The sequence below is a fragment of the Neodiprion virginianus genome, chromosome 4, assembly GCF_021901495.1.
Source record: "Neodiprion virginianus isolate iyNeoVirg1 chromosome 4, iyNeoVirg1.1, whole genome shotgun sequence".
Taxonomy (NCBI): domain Eukaryota; kingdom Metazoa; phylum Arthropoda; class Insecta; order Hymenoptera; family Diprionidae; genus Neodiprion; species Neodiprion virginianus.
In genome coordinates this window covers 4,733,055-4,751,546 of record NC_060880.1, presented here as the reverse complement: position 1 = coordinate 4,751,546, position 18,492 = coordinate 4,733,055, and the positions used below count along the sequence as shown (strand labels likewise).

At 37.9% G+C, this 18,492-nt stretch overlaps 2 protein-coding genes and 1 non-coding gene across 4 annotated transcripts in view; 2 read left to right on the top strand and 1 right to left on the bottom strand.

The window, feature by feature from the left end:
* The window catches only part of LOC124303717 (muscle-specific protein 20-like), a 31,683-nt gene that overhangs the window by 3,403 nt on the left and 9,788 nt on the right, over nt 1–18,492 (top strand). For both annotated transcript variants that reach the window (XM_046761292.1, XM_046761291.1), the window contains exon 2: nt 12,957–13,038. In XM_046761292.1, coding sequence (XP_046617248.1) covers nt 12,957–13,038 — 82 coding nt within the window. The remainder of the gene's footprint in view (nt 1–12,956; nt 13,039–18,492) is intronic.
* LOC124303719 (myophilin) lies at nt 901–9,068 on the bottom strand. Its single transcript, XM_046761295.1, has 4 exons — nt 8,912–9,068; nt 4,816–5,015; nt 4,171–4,291; nt 901–2,998 (listed from the first exon to the last, which is right to left on the bottom strand). Exons 1-4 carry the CDS (start codon nt 8,915–8,917, stop codon nt 2,816–2,818), a joined length of 510 nt encoding a protein of 169 aa, XP_046617251.1. The 5' UTR covers nt 8,918–9,068; the 3' UTR covers nt 901–2,815.
* On the top strand, nt 12,393–12,533 carry LOC124304174 (U4 spliceosomal RNA). Its single transcript, XR_006908075.1, has one exon. It is a non-coding gene; the product is annotated as a U4 spliceosomal RNA (small nuclear RNA).

Below are 18,492 nucleotides of genomic sequence, written 5' to 3'. Positions count from 1 at the left end.
TTCCTCGAATTCTTTCTCTCGCTCTATATCCACGTAATTTTCAGTCATTCAAGAAATGAAAATAGTTAAGGACTGAGCGGTAACCGGTACTGAAAATATTTTTTTCAACTATTTTCACTTACCTTTAATATTCCCACCTTCTTAATCGTATGACGAATATATTTTGCAGGTATGAGTAAAAACGGTATACGTGTATACGATATGTATAGTAGAAAATAGCAGTGCTGTTTTTTTTTTTATTAACGAGTATAATAAATTTGCGATACAAAGCAAATAACAATTTATTATTATAGTCCACGTAATTCTCTTGATTATTAAAATATCGTAAAAATGATGAAGCAATTTCGATTCAGATATCGCTGTACCTATTATATGTGTGAGATTCGGATCGTCGTTACAATTTTAAACATGTATGCGAAATTATATGCAAATTTAATTCATGCATCATCGAAGCGCTGGAAATCCTTAGCTTTTATTTGTAATTTTCAAACATCGGTTTATTATTTCACAATTTCATATTATAATACCAACTTCCAAACTTTCCGTGAATCTGCAGGGTTTGAAAAAATATATCTCGCGCGAATTCTAGCCACGCATAAAAAACGCGACTTTTTAACTTTACATATTCAAATCAAGTAGGTACTGAATTTTTCATCCGTTGGCTCGATTTTGCAAACTTTGTTGTCCGTTACGTTTTACATTGAATTACAATATTGCAGTGTAATTAGTGTTCTCGTGTATGCGTGTATTGTGTGTATGCGTGTGTGGAAATGTGTAAAAGTGTTTACGTGTCATGTGTGTAATTGAGAAGGTTTTAGCCCGCCAAGTTTGTTATTCGTTCTTGTAATTCAGCATTATATTTTAAAGTAAATTAAAAACAAAAAAAAAAGAATTCCGCCAATTCAAAAATGGTCAGGCAAATAAAGCACTGCAGTTGAATAATAGAAAGCGATTCGAACCATTTTTTTTTTTTTTTTTTCTTTCGTAACAGGCTAAACCTGTAAAAGTGAACAAGTGTTGTGTGCGTTTGTGTGTGTGTGTTTTTGTTGTTAAGTAACTCTGTGTTACGTGTAATATGTACGAGTAAGTGCAGTAATTACGTGTAAAAGAAAAAATTGATAAATTTTTCTTGCACGTTGTAAGGTATAAATTGTTCGCTTAAATTACAATTATATTCACCTAGTAAATTGATGTCAAGTGTTTAGCGAGTGTAGTTCCGATACGTTGTACGTATAATGCGTATAAAGTTCAACGCGTTCGTGTTTGTTGTGTAAATTGATGTATTGTCGAGTGTTTACAATGTCCAACTTTTTCGCACTTGGCGTGAAATTTTTTTTTTTCGTTCAAAATCATGATTTTAATGTTTCCGAATTATTATTCACATTATTCGGTCATTATACGTATAAACGGAGTGTTTGCGTGTTTTCAGTGTTTAAAATGTATCTCGTATATAGTTTTGCGCAAGGAAATAATAATAAAGAAAAGTAAATAAACAGTGTATGGTGTGGATGTAGAGAAATTTACTGTAGAATATATAATTAAATAGTATTATTATTATTATCTTTCCACAAATGAACAAATAAATATATATATATACTATATGTAATAATGAAGTGAATTTTTCATGTATAATGAATAAAAACAGTATAACGTGAGTTTTAGTTTACCTACGATTATGTGTGTATGTATGTGTGTATGTATGCATGCATATATATATATGTATGTGTGTCTGTATGCATGTATGTATAGCGTAATTTCGTCAGTTGAGGAAAATAAGTGTGTCATAATATATAAGTGTTGATATGCTTATGTGTATATGTATATATAATATATATATATATTATTACTTGTAAAGGTATAATGCGAATTATACTGTGAAACATTTGAATTAGGGTGTTTTGCAAATTATTCACAGTAGAACGGATGATTCCGAAAAATTGCAAATTAGCGAAATGCAATTCACAACGTCGCTGATCGTGAGTGAAATTCTATGATATTCGGTAAACGGGATACGATGAAAATTGGAAAACCTGCAGATTGTTTGCTGCTTCTTCTTCTTCCTTTTTTTTTCTTGTGCATAAATGTATGTGTTCGTGTGTGCGTGTGTGTGTGTGTGTGTGTGTGTGTGTGTGTGTGTGTGTGTGTGTGTGTGTGTGTGTGTGTGTGTGCGCGCGTGTGTGTGTGTGTGTATGACTAGGATATGTGTGAGTCTCTTTGGTGTATGAATATCATTCAAGTGTGAAGTGTATTGTATGTAACGTATACATGTGTGTACGTATATAGAACATTTGTTTGTCCGTTTGGTTTATTTATTAATTTAATCTTTTCAACAGAGTAAAACGATCTTTTTCCTAATTTTTCAACAAACTATATTATACATGTATATATATATATATATATTTTTTTTTCACTGAAAGTTAAAAGCAATTCATGAATTCAATTATGTATATCAAGAAATTCAACATGTACGTGATATCAAACAATAGTTTCAATATCATTTTTTAAAACAATACAATATAGTAATTGTAATTACCGTATAACGGAATTTTCAAACTGTCACCGATCCCCCAATATTATACCCATTATTATTGTCTATTCGTAAATAATGCCGTTACAATCAATCTTGATGATGAAATTTTTCAACGACTGTACATAATGATATTATAATTACATCCGCATTATACGCGCAGACACATTTACATATTACATATTTATCTATAAATTTTATCCATACGCGCGAACGCGCGTGTGTGTGTTTCTGTTTGCGTGTATGTGTGTGTGTGTGTGTGTAAGTGTGTGTGTGTGTAGGTTTAATTTACATGTGCCTGGTGTTGCCGAAACCGCCATGTCCGCTCTGACTCGCTCCCTTGTTGTAACCCATCTGTAAATTGACTTGTCCTTCGCTGGCGCGAAGCTGAGCTTCCGTAAATTCTCTCTCGTTCTTCTCTGCCATTTTTGGTCCAAGTCTTGGGCCATTGTATTCGGGATGCTTTTGCGTCTGACGATGTAAACACGAAGTTTATATCAATTTTCCATCGATATGAGAAGAAGAAAAAAAAAATAAATAAATAATTCATTCAGTTATCAATACGTGATAGAAATGTTTTGAGTTAAATTGAGATTTTTGAAATTACAAAGAAACGTGGTGTTTAGTGACTGTAATTTATAGTACGATTATGATTGTCGACAGGACGTTTTATGATCATGGCAATATTAAATCCGATTCTTCGGTAAACTAAATTTTCTTCAGACGAATATGCGCCCTAGGGAACTCTAGAATTTTTTTTAAGTAAAAAACTAGGATACCCTACACTGACAGAAATTATTAGTTCCGGTTACAGATCAGTCCTTAACTATTTTCATCTTTTACCACAATCGAAAAATATTGTTCTAGATAGAAAATTAAAATTAGTTTTCCAGCTGTTACCAAAAAGTCTAGTATCCGTTACTATTCTTTCTCATTACGATCGCTGTTGCTATATTTTCTTACAACTGTTGCGAAAATTTAATGCTCGTACAAGGATAAATTGACGTTTGACTAAAAAATTAGAGTAAACCAAACAAACTGATTTTGCGTTGCAATAACCAAAAGAGGATCGACGATAGCGCAAAATGGTTAGGCGTACCTCGTTTTTAGTAATTCTAACAATATTCAAACAGTTTTTTTAACGATATCTGTTTTACCGAATTTTTCTAGTTACTATGAAAAATGAAATTTTTCTCAGTGTACAGAAAATATATAGAAATATAATATTTCAAAAATTAAGCAAGCTCTTTACAGATCTTTTAGAATAAAATCTCACCCCCGTCGGATTTGCTCGGTTTTCAATCTAAAATAGTGAAATTTGGAGGGTAAAATTAATTTATTGTTGCAACAATCGATCAAATTATTGCAATAGTCGAAAGAAAATGTCCGTAAAAGTGAGCGTAATCGGAAATAATAGTAACACATACCGTAAGACTATCTATTTACAGCTACTAGACACATTATTTATTCAGAACTATATAACACTTTTCGATTATGTTAAGAAACGAAAATAGTTAAGGAATGTATCGCGTGAATCGCGACTGTAGAAATTTCTCTCAGTGTCTGTGTCATGTAATTACACCCGTTATCGTTGAGCTCTTTTTTTAATACATTAATGTAATTATTTTACAACGGATACTCACGATTCTGCCGAGAGCGTAAAGGCACAACGTAACCTGAGCGATGTTACGCCTCTCGAATAAATCGGCGGTTTGGAAAATTTCCTCCTGCGGTACGCCGTAGGCTTTGATTGCGGCTTGGAACCTGTCGGTTGATAAAAATATGCATCGAAACATAATAATTTACGTGAAAACTTTAAGTTTGAGTGATGAAAGATTATGCTATCACCATGTAACGATGTACGCGATGCAATTAATCACCAGCTTCGATTAATCGCGTTTCGCATTTTGATGCACAAGTTTAAACGAAGAAGTACCAAGTCCAAAAAAAAAACAAAAATACATTGCGAAAACGAAGTTGAAAATTCAATTTACTCGTGCATAACTGAAGTCAATCAAGTTTAATTTACTCAGAGCAATATCTCTGGAATAGAATTTCAATTGACGATCAATCAACGTGAGATGAAATTAGCGCTGTGCGATTAATCAATCAATCGTTTTTTTCAGTCATAGTGAGTTGAAATTAAACTTGATTGAATTCAGTTTTTAACTACCGTTTTGCAATATTTTATTTTATTATGTTTTTTTCTTTTTGCTCGTGTTCGTAACTTCTTCGTTTAAATTTCTGCCTGAGAAAAGCTGTCGCTGCCCGATTTCCTTGATACGAACCTCTGGACGTTCTCCATAAGCTGGAAGTTCGTTCCCTTGGTCTGAATTTTCTTCACCGAACCAGGAGCGAGTTTGTTTATTAAATTGCAAAGAATAACGCCGTCCTTAAGGATGTCCTCGTAATTTCCCGGCGGAAGTTTTTCTCCGATCACAGCTTCGATCCACGCTAGAATCTCGGCTTCCTGTTCCTTGTTGCGGGGCTAAAGATAAAACAAATATCGAATAATTAATACTCCCGCGTGAATGATTATATTCTACCGCAGCTTGCAGCTTGCACTGAAATAATCGTAAATCTATCTTCCCGGGCGAAGCATTTTCACCCCGCCTGCAGCGTGTTTGTAATACACCATCAACTTCTGGTTTAAAAGTGTCCGCCCCCGGAATAGATCGCAGGAAACACGCAGCTTTTAATATACACACAGCCGAGGGTGTTGGGTTACCATGCACTCCAGTATTACGAGGATCTTGCTTGGCCGAATACCGATGCTTTACGTTAATGTTATCGGAGTATTTATCAAATTATATGAGAAAATATAGTCTCGTAAAAAATAAATACAAAACGAAATTACTCGAGTTATAAACGAAAGTTTAAATACGTGCTTTGTTTGCTTTATTTCAAATCGCTTAAAAATGATCAAACATATGGTAGATTGGTTCGATTTTATTCTACGATGACTCGCTCGTTCGTTCTGAAGACTATTTTCTACAAATTTAACGAAATAATTCCCAAATTTCGGAATATTTAAACATTGAATTTTACAACATCGCAACGCTATTGATTACGATGCAGAAATCGCAATGTCGAATTGAGTACCGAAAGAAAAGAAAACCCGTTTCGGTAATTAAATATTTAATAATTTCAAAGCGATCTTTCTTCGCAGTTCCATTATTTTTCATATCCGACTTCCGCGCCTCGTAATTGTAAAACAAATAAAAAGTATCGATTTTTGGCCAACTGCAACCGGCACGAAAAAGGAGACGATATCAAATATCGTCCGTGTCCAAATCGTTAATCACGTTGCGTTTACGCGGTATGAAAATTCTGCCAGAATTGTCAGCCAAGTCTGATGTTCTCTATGACTATTGCAAAATCTAGTACCGTTACATACCCTATTTTGCACACGCGAATCGTCGAGGCCACCTTGAGCTTCGCGCAGCGATAAATTCTTATTTATAGCCCGCGGTACGGTTTATAAATCTATAATTTATACGTTCGATTTCTCGCACGCGTTCCATATACATTCGGCACATATGTACATTTATAAATCTATGTTTTTCTTAGCCTATGTACGTGTATAAAAGACGTCAGTCCTCGAACATCGGAGATTTGCATTAAACTTATAGCGAATACAGGCGAGGTTTCGATCTCTTTTAGCTTATTTACAACTCTGGATCACAGGCAGAATTTACCAACGTCACGACTTTCGACCATTTTCAAAACGTGTATACGTGCACGGGTATACAGGTCGTTCTTTGATTAATAGATCTCGTGGATAAAAGATGGGAGGGATGACTAGAAGTTTATAAAAGAAATGAAAAAAAAAATTACCGAGGAAGTCGTAACAAGTTTTATCCGCTATTCTAATTCGAGGAAAGACGTTCTCGAATCCTCCCGCATCCGGTTTACACGCGTGCAGTTAAAAATACGAGCGGCTCGAGTAAAATCCTACATAAATAGTGCAGTATTACAGATCTAGTTTGACAAACGTCGCGACGCCATTCGTTGCAGCTGTAACATTGTAAGCATGCCGTTCATTTATCTCCGGGTATTATTTTTGGATCCGGTATTAAGAGAGTGAATAAAAAAAGAAAAAAAAAAGATGCACCACGGATACTGATGCTGGGCTTTTATACGCGAGTCTGCGGCTGCAGGTCTGCATTAAAATAAAACTCTTGAGGAGAACTCTGGCGTAGTTATTACGTTATATTAGTTATAAATTTGCGTAACTTTCGCGCGAGAAAAACGATCCTTTCCAACATTCGATTACAAAAAAGAAACAATTGATTATTTAAATTCATTGACCGTATGGTTTCAATTGAATTAAATAACAAATCTAAGCAAATCCGTTTTTCAATTTTTTGTACTGACAATAAGTAATTTGTGATTTTTCGCGATGAAGAAAATTCATTTTTAACTTCGGTAAATAACTTTCAAGTTAATGCGTACTTGATAAATAAAAATTTCCACCGAAATTTGAAACTCCACACTGGTTGTACGGATTTTTAAAAATCGTTATCACCTGTAATTGAGAACTTACATCTAGCATGAAATTACCGCATACTGTATAATAATTTGCAGAACTTCGGATCAACGTTATAACGACGCGACGATCCGCGGTAACAGTGCAAGCTTGTGTTGTTCCAGTGGAAAATTTGGCCCCAAGTCAAGTCCAACACCTGCAACAACTCGCGTTCTACTCCGACGATGTTGTAACAGAGATTTTTATTGCACGCCTCGTTTTCCGCGCTGCCAAACTTCTGCAGATCGTATAACATAATACGATAATCGGTAAGAGTTCAAAAGAAGGGTCCTCAAAAATTTACGTTCCATTATTCACGCGTGTCTCTTTATAAACATTTGTCGATCATTTTCTTTTTCCTTCGCTCTATGTGAACGAGAAAACTTGCTTTTTTTTTTTTTCTTGCGATCGATGCGCACGCTGCGGACAACATATCGATGATCGAAAATTATAAAAAAAGTGATAAAGATTTACCTGATAAATTTGTTACCGCAGGAAATTTCTACGAGATCAATTTCGCCAGCTGTTCAGAGACTTAAGGACCGGTAGATAAATTTGCCTGAAAGATCTTATCACTCTCGTATACTAAGTTCTATTTTCGTAGGGATAATCCGTTTCCATAAGCCGTGCCAGAATAACAGCCGGAGATGAGCAAAATTTCGAAATGAATAGAACAGATCGTATAAACTTATTCTTGATCTTGATCATTTTTTACGTAACATCTATCAATTGGTTTGTCAATTTATTTACCGCCCCGATGATTTTTCTCTTTTACTTGATTTTCCCCAAAATTTTACGTTATAGCGATTCGGAATTATCGGTGTTTTACATTAATGCGTTCGCATACAATTATGTGTATAAAACACGATCCTACAATTTCTAAGCTTACATCGAAGTCAATGAGGTGTAATTTTGCACACGACTTGCGTTTTCGCATGAATCGTACATGATACGTATCTTGTATTAGAAAGTATTCGTGTATCGGAAATTTATCGCTTTCAACCGCTCTCAAAATACCGAGATTACAGGCGTACGGTATAAATAAAAGATTTACTGAAAATACTGTCAGTTTAAAAACTTGCGCTGAAAAAATAAAAACCACTCCTTGAATATTTTATATCATTGTTGTAAGAACTTTTCACGCTGGATGAATAAAAATTACACGTAACTGACGGACGATAATCTGCTCCTTAATAAATGCGATTTTGTTTTTATCCTTCTCCAGATATTACCATTCAAAGTTTAAGTCAAAGTTGTACGAGTGTGTGATCTTTGCGTTTAGAATGACATCGGGCCGTTGAACGGACTCTCAAAATGTTTGCGTAAAAGCGGGATGACTATTCAGAAAACGTAAAATAGAAGAAAAAGAAAGAAACAAACACGTTAAATGAGATTTCGAAAAAAAAAAAAAAATGTCAGAAACATTATTACGGTATCGTAGAATATGTAACTGTTCGATAATTTATCGGACGATCGATATTCGTACCTTCAAGGTCATAAAAAAAAGTACTTCGTGCTTCGTGAAAAAAATTTTAGTGAACGATTGAAACTCGCATGTATCAAAGCAGATTGTTTTTTCACCGAAAAACTTGAAAGTTTGATTTCTTCAATGCGGAGCTTGAATTGAATGAGAGAAAAGGAGATGCTAACGATTGTAAATCATCAATCTGGAATTCAAAATAAAATATAAACCACTTGATGCTTAATGGAAAAAATTTCAATTATCGATTGAGACTCGCAATTATCGAAGCAGCTTGTTTTTTCCACCGAAAGGCTCTAAAATTTGAATTTCTAATTTAAATATCGATTGTAAATCGGGTGAAAAATTGCACTAAAAAAAAACTGTATCAACGTACCGGCATGTTGCTGATGTCTTGTGTCTGGTGTTGGAAATGTATTGAAGGAGTGAGTTTTTGAACGGTGTTGCCGGGTAGAGTAGAGACTAAATTTGACGCCGGGCGTCGCGACGCTATATGCCGTCATCCCCTCCGCTGGATCCATCTCTCACAGATATTCGGCGATGGGAAAGCGGCCAGATTTTGGCCCAGCGCCCGTTGGGTATTCCCATACTCCCACCTGGTCCACGGACGGCGTCCTACCACCTTGACATCCCAGCTTTTTTTATTATTTCAACAGCGATTCATTTTTTACTTCCATGTTGTCGCCACGATCCGTTCTCCGTTTCTTTTTTTTTTTTTTTTTTTTGCCACATTGCTGCGTACCGCGAATTATTATTATAAACAATAGGTCGCGATTTAGTACGAAACGTTCGAATCAATTTCCGAATTTCGCAAAACGAAACTTTAGTCACATAAATTCGTCGAAGTTCTGTCGAGCGGTTTTGAAAATCGATTGAACTATTTTTTTAAACCGTACACGGTTCGGTTGAAAAATGTATTCAGCATTCACATAAAAACGGAATGAAAATGTTGCAAACGAACAATTCTACTCTAGAAAAATTGAGTTATGATTTGTTACTTTTTTATTGTAATTATTTTCAATGCCAAATTTTAATCCTAGGTGTAATTTAAATTGATCCTGCGGAAAAAGAATTATACCCATAAAGTCTTTCGGTATTCACGTGCAATGTGTCTATAACCTGTCTGCAGGAATACTTGGAGTACATTGCTCTCGTCTTTGCCCACATTGTATGAACTGTAGACAGTGTTAGGTATACAAGCGGTTTTCAGTCGTCCAATTACCTACGTTTCTATTCTCGTTCGGTGTTTGTAACGTTATGCAATTATCTGTAAGGTATGGATGTTGGGTTCTGGTCGTTTGGCGATAACTATAACCAGATACGCGATTGCGAGAATTGAATCTGAATATTGAACTGCGGTAATTAATTTTGTGTAAGAAAAAGAAACGAGAGATAAAATGAAGAGGTAGAAGATAATTGCTGTTGTATACGTGTACGATATACAACAATTCATTATTTTTTGTTTAAAATAGACGGTTCAAAAATAGAGCCATTCAGTCTGCGCTGACTTTTGTTAAAAGTTTAAACCTATAGCAAAATTAGCTACAGAGCGATGTTTGTAAGAGGGCTTAAAATAGCGTACGGTAGACTTTGTGAAACAACGTTCGCATCGTTACGTGCAAAGACTGAGAAGGAAGTGTGATGCATAGAAAGAGAGAGTAAGTCACTTGTATTAATCAACGACATTCTTGTTTGACGAATTTGAAAATTATCGTATTTTCATGAAATTTATGCGAAAAATTATGATGAATTTCATAAATACAGTGTTTAACGAAAATCTTAGAAGTAGATTTTCACCGGAAAAACCAAAGCTGCAATATTTTTCTGGTATAAATATAGCAATCCTTTTCGAACTCTCGGAAGTCGTTTCTCTGCTTTGGTTTCATTCGTTTTCGAGCTTTCACGGATTTCCAGCACACCTCTCTACATAACTAATGGCTTCTGTCAATGCCGGCGAAGTCGGGATCGGCTTTCGAAGTTCGGCATGTATATACGAGATACCCGCAAACAACAAGTGGGAGTATTTTGAAAGAGTTGCAGACTCGGGATTTAAGTTTAGGAGACAAATAAGGCTGCTCGCTTCGTGTCGGAAAGCGTTATAAGTGTAACTTGTAATTTGGGTGCGTATATCGAGAGAGAGTGAGAGAGAGAGAGGAAGGGAGAGAGACTTCTGAGACGCCAAGGAGTCGGACGACAAGAGGCCAGATGCAAGCACCGATAAGTTTACGTCGGTTGGTTCTGGACGGTGGCCATTCGGAAAGATGAGGCCACCGACTATTATAGATTTTGTCAATCAGAAACTATCCCATTGCATCTCACGCGGTTTCTAATTAACCACCTTCGCATCTTCGAAAAATTTCACACCACGAGCTTTTCTTCGGGATCCAACATGTAATTAATTACAACGTCGCGTGGTTAAGTAAAAACAAAGAGATGCGGATGAAGTGTAATCGGATTCAATTCCATTAAACAACACATTATCGATGCATTAATTATTTACGAATTATACAAGTTTCAATTGATGTAAAGCCAAATTGTCGAATATTTTTGTTTTTTTTGAAGGGATTGAATTAACGAACGGTTTTGTTTACAACTCTTTTATAGATCGAGCGTGTAGTCTGTTCAATTTTGATAAATAGCACAGCTGCCAATATCAGTTCATTGAGGATGAGTTGTTAATTTTTTTTTTTTATTAACCGAACAGCTGAAGCAAATTCATTCAAATCATTCGCAGACGGCGTTTAGTCAAAGTTGGACCAATCGTGCAGATTTTACAGATCGGAAAATTGAACGGAAGAGTTTGGCAACGATAAAATATCACCTGTTCACGTTGAATTTTCATTTTTTAATGCACCGGTGATCTGCATAAGATGCAAATTTTATGCGGCGCTATGCACACGGCACTTGATTTCGTAGTTTTGTAGAAAAACCGAATCGGCTTGCCACTGTGAGCTGCCAAAATTCGGCCGCCTACGATTGACGTTATACGAGCGCAAAACCGAGCGCAAAATAATTCACACACGTATAACATAATCGATGCTAGACTTTTCGCGAGTTGGACGGTCGCGGCATGTGTGTGACTTTATTGGCAAACTGAAAATTGCGTTATTGCACGCGATGAATTATTTTCATGTAACGCTTCGTAAAAAAATTTGGAAGTTCAACAAATCGTATTTTGCAAGTCAGCGTCACTTGTATTTTTGACACGAAATCGATCCCAGCCACTGTTTTCATTGGGCTTTGCAAAGCTATTCAAAACGAGCGCAGTAAGCGCGCATATAGAAAATTGCAACTGCTATTGTTGAAAAGTTATTTCAATGTTATTGTACTCCATGATTTCCCGAAAATTGATCAAAATCGAACCAAAGATTTTATCGATTACTTCGCTAATGTTCAACAATGATCTGGTAGTCATTTTAACTCCGGCACGCATTGATTTCAATCCAATAATTCGAGATTGAGCGCGGAGAAATGAATCGGGAAAAACCCCTTTTCATCTGCTACATCAGCCGTTTCGCAGTATTAAAAGTACCATTTATTTTTTCACTCTAATAAAAATGTAAAACGGCGACAATCATTAGGCACCTCGTGTTACCGATTGATCATGCGGTGAATGAAGAAGAAGAGTGCCGCAAGCCAGCTGAGCGCAGCTATTGATCGTTCTCAGGCCGGGAAAACTTGCACACATAAATAGGCATATACTGTGTATAGGTATACATAAACGCAGACTTATCGGCGCTCGGCATTTGTTGGCGTGATTCGCTGCAGCGCCGCTAGAGGCGATACGGCTCGCAAGTTTCCCGCGATGAAAGTTCCTCCTCGACTTCAACGCTACCCGCCTCATCAAAATTGTCCTTAGCTTTGCGCAGTGGCGATATCGTAACCAATGAGGTTCTACCGAGGTGCGATTATTGCTAGTTGAAAACTTTTACCAATACCCCGCCATGACGATGTGAAATACCATCGGCTAAGGCAATTTTTGAAAGTTTCTGCGGAAACTGATAATATCACTCAAAAAATAATAAGTCGTTTGCAATGAATTCCCTGATAACGGAGAAACCACGATCATCGTCACTTAGGGTCTTCGAAGATATACGCTAGAGTTTTATTACGTCGATGACGGGTGGTGCTCGGGCAAGAATGTTGAGAAAAGCGGACAGGCGTAGCGGCAGTGATGTAAGCGACGAAGTTAGCGGCTTTTTTCGTGGAAACAAAGTTAAAAATAACAAATTATCCAACTTTACTGTAGACACAGGAGTTAGGTACACATACCTATGTGAAGTTAATGCCGCGAAAACCTGAAGCATGTCACACTGCACTTTAATCAAAACTATATTTGTATTGATCTAAGAATTCCGACATATACATATATTACTGGTTATAAATAACGTACGTAATATTAATTGACGATTTTCTTTCAGGTAGCTGGAAAGCGAGAGGCTGACCAAGAAGCCGAGGCTCAGCAATGGATTGAGAGAGTTGTCGGTGAAAGATTTCCCGCTGGTATGTTATGCACGTTACGAATATTCTCAATAATTGGTACAAACCATGCATCGTTTTTTTTCATACAACAGTTCAACGATCGAACCATTCCATTACAGTCACGTAACCTTACGCGGCAATTAATTATACCGTATAATAACGAGCGGAAGTGACCGTAATAGACAGGAGAAGAACAGGGTAACAGAACTGGCAAGGAACTTGTAATTTATCCACGTCATCACGCCGGCGTGTTTTTGCTTTGGACATTTAAAAATGTGTAGAATATTTAATGTGTTAATTAATCAGAGGCTGATAGTCATAGCGAATAAATTCCTGAAATAATTAATTTAATCTTTGAATATTATTTTTAGCATGTTTTTAATTAACGACAGTCGATCATTGGATATTTTTACAGAGTTTAAGCGCTACCCGCTTACATGATTGGCGTTAACTCGGTGATGAATCGAATCGTGATAAGAATTGAGCCTCGTGTAGTCTTCTTGTTATTACCTTTATAAATCGTTTACACGGAAAGGATGATTTACGATCTCTTGAAATAATTAAATGACGATAAAATTTCTCGTGTATGTAATACATTGTTATACAAATATTCGTTTCACGAATATTCTACGTTTTCAGTTCAATTCATTTCGAAAATAGCTCGATATAAATTGGCTTACGGTTGTAAATAATTTTTAAATTTCGGAAATTTATCGCGCACGAAAAATAGCATCAGACTTGAATTGATAATATCTTTTGTTTTCTACCTGAGGGGGATTACTGGAAGAGTTGTGACGTTGACCACGTAACGCGTCAGAAAAACGGCAACCATTCTTTCGTGGGATAATTCATTGTCCAAATATTTATTTAAACGGAATCTATAAAAGTTTTTAAAAAACGTTTGAACATAGCTGTAATCCGTTCCGCTGCATATGATTTTTATTTGTAGAGGCTTGTTAACAGCGGGAAACATTTAGGTTACGCAGATCAAATTAACTCGGCAAAGTAGATTGCAGTTTAAAGAGTTCAAACGATTCTTCCAAATCACTTACAGACACGCTATATCTAAATCTATTCAGTTTAAAATCGGACGAAAAAAAAACACCGCATGTGATTTAAAATATTTGCGAGACTTCAAATGAATACAAAAGATTTTGTAGAATTCAAAAAAAAAAAAAAACATTCAAATTATTTCGCAAAATTTCACGCGTGACGTACACACCGGATTTCAAGAGTTTGAATATAATAACACGTATCTGCGAGACAAAGAAAGAGAGTGAGGGAGGCAAACCACAGACGCGTCAAATCGTAATACAAGGGCATCATTGATCTTCACCGCCCCGTTAAGAGGGGTGATGTCACCCCTGCGCGTTTCTGCGATCCTGGTATTACCCGCTCTTTCTTACGTCATCGGTCGTTACCGAGCGGCTTCCCGCAGCCGCATGGCTGTTAAAATTTAACGAGCGGCGGTACGCGAGGCAAGCGGCTCCTCTCACGGCATGAGATCCTGATCGCAGAGGCGCGTCATCCGTCGATGTAGCAAGCAACGCTGGCGGATCCTTCGGTGCGACTGACGTAACGTAACGCGCGAGACGTATTTGTGTAAAACTGTACATGCATGGCATGCACGTACCCACATGCAACGAATTGAATGACAATACGCGCGTGCGTTTGTTTATCTAGGTATATATTTTTTACACCCCGTATACGCGTCGGTACTTACACAGTATTTGTACACAACACCACTCTACGAACGAATGGTGCCGCACAATTATTATTCCCTTCATGTCAAAACGATAATTTTACCACGTCGCGGTAAACTTTGAGGGACAGGGAAACACACCAGCGATGGAGCTCCTCGGTACTGTCACTTGTTACAACACGTTGAACATTTCCCGCCGTGATTCCACCTACCGTAATTACAATGTAATAGGTAAAGTTACTTCATTTGTTATCGGTATTATTTGTTGAATTCTCGGGATGAAAATACGAAAAATTTCAAATTGCAATCGATGGAGGTAAATAATGGAATGGACATCGGTGGGAAGAATCTTACAACATTATTAACAGGTATAATAATATGCATAGGTAAAATCAAACCCTTGGAGGTGCGTGCTTTCGATCTTATTGTTCATTCACTCTACAGATAGATGTCAGTGACTGATGCAGTAAACCGATGTATTTAATCCCGATTACGTTATGAAAATTGTGTTGTAATTGGAGTGTTTAAGACAATTTCTACCCATGTTTATTTCTCTGGTTACGTGCAAACTGTATCGTCAAGACCTTCGTTTCAAGATTGGAACGGATTTTCATAAAAACTCACGTCGTCGTTTGAACCCATTCTATACGCAATTCTGAACAAAAATACTCCAATAAATTTTCTACGAAATCTGAATTTAGAGATATATCAAGTCACATGGAAATTGACCAGGGTGGGGGTGCCGTTAAGAGCTTCCCCCTATTACTCGAAATGCGTAACGTCAAAGAAGTTGGGATAACGTGCGGAGTTACGCATGCGTGATTCTTCCGTCTTGGATGGATATTCAAATACGGTAAACAGCGGGGTGAAACTTTACAAGCTGAAAGATGTTGACACCGTTGTACGGATGTGTCGAAGATGCGGTGGGAGGTACATAGAGGCTTTTGATCGACGTCTTATCAGCGGAACTCACGTAAACGCGACTAACCTCTACCGTTTGACTGAAGTCCTGATGCTTTGGTCGACGGGATGGAGGTGGCCAAACGTACAAACCACCCCCACTCGTTCTCTTTTAACACCCCCCCACTTTACTCCCGTGCAATGCTGCAGGCACATCGAACTCTTCGAAGCACCGGAAAAGCTCTCTCTCAACGGTGACAGCCTGGTCCTCTATGGACCAAGGCGCACCTGTTTCGAGCATCGCGACGTTTCCCCTTAATCGGAACATTCGAGGTAATTTATTATAATTCCGTTAATGCAAGACCTCGATCTGGATTCTCGCCTTTATTGATAGTAATCAGGTAATACAGGGTGATTCTCATTTACCAATTTCGACTCGTTTAAACTGATTCTTGGGCTAAAGCAACAATACCGTAAATTATCTATTATAAGAGAATTTCCGAATAACAGTATCAAAAGTTTTAGAGAAATATTATGTTCTCAGAAAGTAAGTACCCTGGAAATTAATAAATAAGTTGAGAAACCCTGCACCAGAACAAGTGCAGCAAAACTCTAGATAATTTTTAGTCGAGTTAGGCGGAACAATTTTTAACCGCAAGGTTAGTTTGCGGAACAGTTTTTTCATTTCTGAAAATCTAGGGCTTTTATGGACATCGATAAGAAACAAAAAACAAAAAACAAAAAAAAAAAAAAACACTTCTCTTCTCTAACAACTCGAAACGGTTGTCAAAATGAGACTAGAACTAGACTCGAAAATCTGCATACAACAACGTCCTAGGCAAGATTCTATCCGAGGTTTACGTTTCACCTTCTAGGAATAGAATAAGCGCTAACTAAGCGTTCTTCCGAGCACTTCCTGTTGGCCTGATCGTCTTGTCTAGGATGGAGTTGAACGCGCCGCCTAGATCAATGTTAGTGCCGGGTTGCTCTAGGTCTAGGCGCGATTGAGTCCGGGACGCTCTCTGCGCGGAGATGGGCGCCGGGTTGAGGCTCCTTTTGATGTTACTCGGTCGTAGAAAATTTCACACTACTTTGATCGAATTACCCTCGGCAGCCGCATGCCTGCTGGGTGCTGCATGGTGGGAAATAGTTTCCAGGGTGCATTCCAGCCTCCCTCCAACCCGAACAGCCACGCCACTGTGCCGAGGTTTTCAACCACTCCACCAGTCCCTCTGGACTCGTCATATACCGTCGTGTGTTCACGAGGAGGGATTCCTGGAGCCGATGTGTGCCTGATCCTGAAAGCTCGTACGGCATGCCGGGCACGATCCAGAATGGCAACCCCGGAATCGCCGTCGCTGCCGAGTTGATCGTCTGCACCTAGTTGTATCGGAAATGCGATGGACAGCTTCAACGAACCATTTATAAGACTGGACTGGTTGCGATATTCGACGGAAAATTCTATTCTCGATTTTGTCGGTCAAAGCAGATCGGTAGTTATCTTTATTGTCAGTTATTATACTTATCGTTTTTCAGAGTAGCTATGTAAGAAATCGACAAAACGAATGACAGATCTTTATACCTATTTGAGGATATCTTCTTATTTAATTTATTTTTTTTTAATCGAAAATTTGACACCTTTGACGTACGATAAACATTCACCTTTGGAAGAAGAACGCGAGCAATCGGAATCAAGTCGAGTGCTCTGTTGTCCTCGTCTGAAATTTTTTTTAAATCATTGCCAAGTTCCTCGGTACCATAAATTCGAGACCCATGAATATTCCATGGACGTAATCAAGGTTCTTCGCCGGTTTTCGACGGTTCAAGGTTCGAAGGGACTATCGATTTACCGTCAGAAGTTCGTCACTTACCGTCACAGGGACGCAACCCTATCAGGAACGCATGCCTAAGGGTATCCGAGAATGCATACTATACCCTATGCGGAGGATTACCGCGCTTGCATAGTGCGCGCTGGTTTCACAACGACAAATGTCGTGCCCAACGGGTGAGACGCGATCCTTTCAACGGCAGGAGGAACCTTCGGTCAAAATAATTCCGAGGGTTGGAAAAACGTATCTGGATCTAGAATCCGACTCCTCGTGTCCGCCCACCCAAACCTCTGGTGGGAAATGTCAGTCATCTGTCCGTCACAGCAGCGCATGGCGCCCAGACGCACCAGGGCATCAGCAGACAGTTGAGGGATTTATGACTTGCCGCGTCTCGAGACTCGGCCGTATCCGCTTTCCATGCCTGCCTACTTCCCTCTCATACAATTCTAGATCACAGTTTTCGTCCATTCGGACAAGGAGTCCAATTTAACCTCACTATCCGGGGTTCAGGGTTTTCCGCTAAAGTTTCAGCGATTCTGAAAATTTTATTCGTCGCTTTTGGTGAATTTTCGGGGAATGAGATTTGAATTTATTTCCCTTACCGCCAAATTGGCTACACTCGTTGTCGTGTAATTGGATATCCAAGTTCCGATATTAGTTTAGATGACCGTACTTTACGTACATACTTGTATACGATATTTTAACCGTGCGATAAGCAAGCCAAATGGAAAATTGGGACCTGGAAGGACGCTCGAGCATACGTGCAGTCCAATTGCAGATTATGGTCACGTGTAGTGAGTACTGGTACAGCATGGAGCGTGGGCGAAGGACCGCTACAAGCAATCAGACTGATTGCGCAAACTGTCGTTTATAATTCCCCGGATATCCGTTCTCGTTGGCTCACTGAATAGGTATAACGAAGAACAAACATGCGTTTATACTGAGATTTGACGAATTGAAACTTCCTTTCTTTATGTATTATACACACATTTGAAGAAATTATATTCACTGAAGTACCACTGGTCAACAAAAATTCAATTTTTG